The 5691-nt window shown below is 58.8% G+C and overlaps 1 protein-coding gene across 1 annotated transcript; it reads left to right on the top strand.

Moving 5' to 3' along the window:
* Window positions 1-3887: 3887 nt before the first annotated feature.
* On the top strand, window positions 3888-5328 carry CHRM1 (cholinergic receptor muscarinic 1). Its single transcript, XM_075548034.1, has one exon. It carries the CDS (start codon window positions 3940-3942, stop codon window positions 5326-5328), a length of 1389 nt encoding a protein of 462 aa, XP_075404149.1. The 5' UTR covers window positions 3888-3939.
* Window positions 5329-5691: the final 363 nt, after the last annotated feature.

The raw sequence follows: 5691 nt of genomic DNA on the forward strand, positions 1-5691 counted from the left end.
CTGCGTGAGTCTTTTCCCTGCAATGCAATGGTTAAGTGCTCTCAAGTGCTGACCCAAAGATGGCTGTTCGAACCCACCTAGCCACTCCGCAGGAGAAAGGACCCGGCAGCCTGTAAAGATGACAGGCCGGGGAACCCGACGGGCACTCCCGCTCTGTCACATGGCGTCACTCAGAGTCGGAATCAACTCAACAGCACACGAGCATTAGCCCCATTTTTCAGCTCCGCCAACGGAGGCACGGAGTGCCAGCTCTTGTTGAGGTCTTGCACCCAGAAATGCTGCAGGTTCAAGTCTTGACAGTCTGGTTCCCTGTGACCTTACACACACACCGTCATGCACACGGTCCTGGACACACACATACTGACAGCCACCACTCGCCCTCCCTGTGTCACGTACTGAGCGTCCCACCCTCAGAGTCGCTCTCGGGCACCGGCAATCCTTCAGGAGCTGTTCTCACCCACACCTCGGGTCCCATACTGTCACAGCCACATGTCGGGTCCCAGAGAAATGCCAGCCTAACAGCCCCAGAGCCATAGCAGGAGGGGGGAGGGGGGCTCTAGTCTCCTCGAAGGACAAGAGGGCACCTGAGACACAGAGTGGAAAGGGACTGGCCAAAGCATGTAGCAGCAAAGCCATGGCTGAGCGAGCCTGGACCCTTGCCCTCCAATCTGGCTTCCCCTTGGCTGTGGGGGCCTCGTGCCCAATCAGGAGGTCATTAAGGACCCCCATCCCTTCTCTTGGCCCAGCCTCATTGTCTGGGCTGCTACCCAGCTCCAAGAAAAGTTTAGGGGGGAATCTTCCCATTCCCCTGTCTTCCCCCTACTCAGCTGGGGCCCAGGAACAGAGCAGAGGGGGTGGCAGGCCTCCCACGCCCATCTGGGGCCAGCCCCACTCAGCAGGGAGCTGAGGCACCTTCCCTGCTGCCTGCTTTTACAATGCACCCTCTTGCCACCAGGCGAGGGTCTGGGCCCAGCACTACATTCCCGCTGTTCTCAGAGTGAGCGGCTGACCCAGCCTCGGGCACCCCTGTCTTCCCCACACACGTGCACATGCGTGTGCGTGCGCACACACACGCACACACGCACACGCCCTCTGCTCCCAAGCTTTTCCTTGACTTCCTACTTCTTAACACAGGGTGGAAGCCTCCCTCGAGGGCTTTACTTGCCCTGAGAGTAAATGAAATCACTGGGCTCGAATCCTGCTCCTCTTCCACACCCATGCTAGGGGACCAAACTCTGAGCAGCCACAGTGGCTAATCCCCCATGAAATGGGGACGTTCAGAAAAACCAAACGGGCTGTCATGGGGCCGATTCCACCTCACGGCAACCCCCATGTCCCGCGGCGGGGCTGTGCCCCACAGGGCCATCTTGACCAAAGCAGATTGCCAGGCCTTTTGTGTGTGTGGCCCTCCACCCTTTAGGCTGTCTCGCTCACTCCCGGCCACCGAGACTGACTCGTAGTGACCCCCCCTGTGGGTTTCTGGGACTGAAACTGTTTACAAGAGCAGACAGCCCAGTCTTTCTCCCTCAGAGCTGCTGGTGGTTTTGAACTGCCGACCATGCAGATCGCAGCCCAACTCGTAACCACTACCCCGCCAGGCAGCCCTGTCGTGGAACGAAAACTGCTTGCACCGGCCTGGCTCCTCCCTGTTGTTAGGTGCCATCCAGTGGATTCCAGGTCATGGCAACCTTCCGCACAACAGAACAAAACACCGCCCGGTCCTGCGCGGTCCTCGTCCTTGTTCTGATGTGTGAGCCTATTGTTTCCACCACTGTGTCGATCCATCTTGTTGAGGGTCTTCTCTGTTTCGCTGCCCCTCCACGTTACCAAGTGTGATGTCCTTCTCTGAGGACTGGTCTCTCCTGACCACATGTCCAAAGGATGTGATAGGAGCCCTCATCATCCTTGCCTCTAAGCAGTGTTCTGGCTGGACTTCTTCCGAGAGGGAGCTGTTCTTAGCATCTGCGTTAGTCCGGGTGGACTAGAGAAAAACTCATAGACACTCATACGTGTATAAGAAAGAGCTTTATATCAAAGAGCAATTGGATATTAAGAAAACATCCCAGCCCAGTCCAGATCAAGTCCATAAGTCAGATATTAGCCCATATGCCTGATACTAGTCCATAAGTTCCTCTTTAGACTCACACAGCACATGTAATGATGCCAAATGCAGGAAGATCACAGGCCAGTGGGTAGAAGGTCTTGTGGATCCAGTGGCAGCTGAGGTATCTCAACGCTAGCACCAGTCTCCATGTGTTCCCTCCAGCTCTCTGAGTGTCTCAATAGCAGGAAAGGGAAGGCAGAAAGGGTGGGTCCGGTCTCCAGGGAGCTATTTATCTCCTCCGTGCCTCCAAATGAGGCCATCAAGTTGCGACCTGATTGACAGGCTAGACCCCACCCCTTCGCTCAAGTTGACAAGAGATGACGTCACTGCCACAGCATCCCTTGGATGCTAATCCATTACAGCCAAGTCAATTCCAGCACCTGGAAGCCCTGCGTGTTACAGAGTGGAACCATCAGATTGTTCATGGCTATCGGGAGCCCTGGTGGCAGAGTGGGCGACACACTGAGCAATGAACGGCAAGGTCGATGGTTTGAACCCACCGGCCACTGTGAGAAGAAAGATGAGGCTGTCTAGGAATCCAAGAAGATCAGTTTTACCCGGTCCTGTAGGACCACGATAGGGTCACTGTAAGTCAGAATGAACTCAGCCGCAGTGTGTTGTGTTGTTTTTAGTTCTGTGGGGTTTTTTAGCGTGGGGTTGTTGTTGTTTACTAACAGAGGTGGTTCTGAGTCCTTCTAGGATACTGCGGAGTATGAACTGATAACCTTGGCATGAGCAGTCAAGCATTTGCACCCCTCAACTCACTGTCCTTGATCGAGTCCATGCCAACCTTATAGGACAGGGTAGGACTGCCGCCGTGGGTTTCCAAGACCGTAACTCTCTACGGGAGTCCAAAGCCTCATCCTTCTCTCCCTGCGTGGCTGGTGGTTTCAAACAGCTAAGCTTGTGACTAGCAGCTCAGTTTGCAGCCCACTACACTCCCAGGTCTCCTTATTAAACACCCACAGGGGTGTTTAAATGTTTTTTGAATTGCCCTCGAGTCAATTCAATTCTGACTCAAAGTAACCATATAAGGCAGCGTAGAACTGCCCCAGCGGGTCCCCAAGGCTGTCCTCTGAATGGAAACAGCAGTCGGTCTCCTCTTTGTCCCGTGGAGAACCCTGTGTGGGTTCACCACGGCCCCCCAGAGCTCTTCCAGGCCATGCTGCCACAGTGAAGCTGTGGTGTGGTTGCCGTCGTCACTCGGGGCCGTTGTATCAGCTCCGGTTGTGTACACCGCCTGGTCCTGCGCTATCTTCACCACTCTGGCTGTGTCTGAGCCCCTCCTTGCTAGCTCATCTCCTGGAGGGGCTTCCTCTTGACCCTTTACCTTACTCAGCAGGCGCATCTTTTGGCCTTTTATCTAGGATCCTTTGATGGTGTGCTCAGAGGCACCAAGTCTGGCCATCTCCGTTTGGGCTTTCTAAGGGGAAGCGCTGGCTGACAGGTGCAGGGAATGTGGCGATGCTGGAATCGGCCGCGGTGGGGTGGCGCCCCACTCCGGCAGTCAAGCAGGACAGGAAACAGTTGAGTTTTCCAGAGGCCTCCTGTCTTGATAAAGCTGCCCCACAGTGCAGGCAGGCCCTGAGGCCCAGCACGGGCTGAGTGCTTGCTTTATAAATAACTGCAGGGGCCATAGGAGGGGAGCCAGAGACTGTTGGGCCTTTAGCTCTGAGAAGTTGGGTCCTGTGCCCTAGCACCTGCTGTGGGCATGGTCAGAGAGGTCCAGCTGCCCAACCAACGCCATGCCCTGTCTTTCCAGGTGATGCCTTTCCGCTGAGGAAGCCCTGCAGTGCACCCCAGGAAGGGACCCCGCCGCAGCCCACTCAACCACCATGAATACCTCCGCCCCGCCCGCCGTCAGCCCCAACATCACCATCCTGGCCCCGGGAAAGGGTCCCTGGCAAATGGCCTTCATTGGCATCACCACGGGCCTCTTGTCCCTGGCCACTGTGACGGGCAACTTGTTGGTGCTGATCTCCTTCAAGGTCAACACCGAGCTCAAGACGGTCAACAACTACTTCCTGCTGAGCCTGGCCTGCGCTGACCTCATCATCGGCACCTTCTCCATGAACCTCTACACCACCTACCTGCTCATGGGTCACTGGGCGCTGGGCACGCTGGCCTGCGACCTCTGGCTCGCCCTGGACTACGTGGCCAGCAACGCCTCCGTCATGAACCTGCTGCTCATCAGCTTCGACCGCTACTTCTCTGTCACACGGCCGCTGAGCTACCGAGCCAAGCGCACGCCCCGCCGCGCCGCCCTCATGATTGGCCTGGCCTGGCTGGTCTCCTTCATCCTCTGGGCCCCGGCCATCCTCTTCTGGCAGTACCTGGTGGGGGAGCGGACGGTCACGGCCGGGAAGTGCTACATCCAGTTCCTCTCCCAGCCCATCATTACCTTTGGCACGGCCATGGCCGCCTTCTACCTCCCAGTCACGGTCATGTGCACGCTCTACTGGCGCATCTACCGCGAGACGGAGAACCGGGCTCGCGAGCTGGCAGCCCTGCAGGGCTCCGAGACGCCGGGCAAGGGGGGCGGCAGCAGCAGCAGCTCCGAGCGGTCCCAGCCGGGAGCGGAGGGCTCTCCGGAGAGCCCCCCGGGCCGCTGCTGCCGCTGCTGCCGCCCCCCTCGGCTCCTGCAGGCCTACAGCTGGAAGGAGGAAGAGGAGGAGGACGAAGGCTCCATGGAGTCCCTCACGTCCTCGGAGGGTGAGGAGACCGGCTCGGAGGTGGTGATCAAGATGCCCATGGTGGACCCCGAGGCCCAGGCGCCCGCCAAGCCGCCGCCGCCGCCGCGGATCTCCCCGAATACAGTCAAGAGGCCCACGCGGAAGGGGCGCGAGCGAGGCGGCAAGAGCCAGAAGCCCCGAGGGAGGGAGCAGCTGGCCAAGCGAAAGACCTTCTCTCTGGTCAAGGAGAAGAAGGCGGCTCGGACCCTAAGCGCCATCCTGCTGGCCTTCATCCTCACCTGGACACCGTACAACATCATGGTGCTGGTGTCGACCTTCTGCAAGGACTGTGTCCCCGAGACCCTGTGGGAGCTGGGCTACTGGCTGTGCTACGTCAATAGCACCATCAACCCCATGTGCTACGCGCTCTGCAACAAAGCCTTCAGGGACACCTTCCGCCTCCTGCTGCTCTGCCGCTGGGACAAGCGGCGCTGGCGCAAGATACCCAAGCGCCCTGGCTCCGTGCACCGCACGCCGTCCCGCCAGTGTTGATGCTCGCCTCGCCCGCACTCTCCACCCCCAGCCCCACCCACCCCACCCGGAGGCCGGTGGAGAGCCGTGCCAGGGCGGGGGCTGGGGGTGCTGTGTCCCCCGCTTCCCAGGCCCCCGGATCACCTCCCGGACCGCCCAGAGAGCCCCCAGCCAACTTTGCAAACTGGGCTCTTCCCAGGCAGGGAGAGGAACCCGGAACCGGGGAACTGGCTTTTCCCTTCCCTGCTGGGTGGGAATGGGCTCTCCAGAGGAGGTTCCGGGCTCTGGACTCCTTGTTTGAGTTTAGACAGGAAGGTCAGGGCCGGCCAGGGCGGATCAGAAAGGAGGAGGAGGGGGGGGGAGGGAAAAAAAGGTTTCAACCTT

Source organism: Tenrec ecaudatus, chromosome 4 (genome assembly GCF_050624435.1).
Source record: "Tenrec ecaudatus isolate mTenEca1 chromosome 4, mTenEca1.hap1, whole genome shotgun sequence".
In the NCBI taxonomy this organism is placed as follows: Eukaryota; Metazoa; Chordata; class Mammalia; order Afrosoricida; family Tenrecidae; genus Tenrec; species Tenrec ecaudatus.

Coding starts and splice junctions, on each gene's coding strand:
- CHRM1 (XM_075548034.1), top strand. CDS start 3,940: ATGAATACCTCCGCCCCGCCCGCCGTCAGCCCCAACATCACCATCCTG.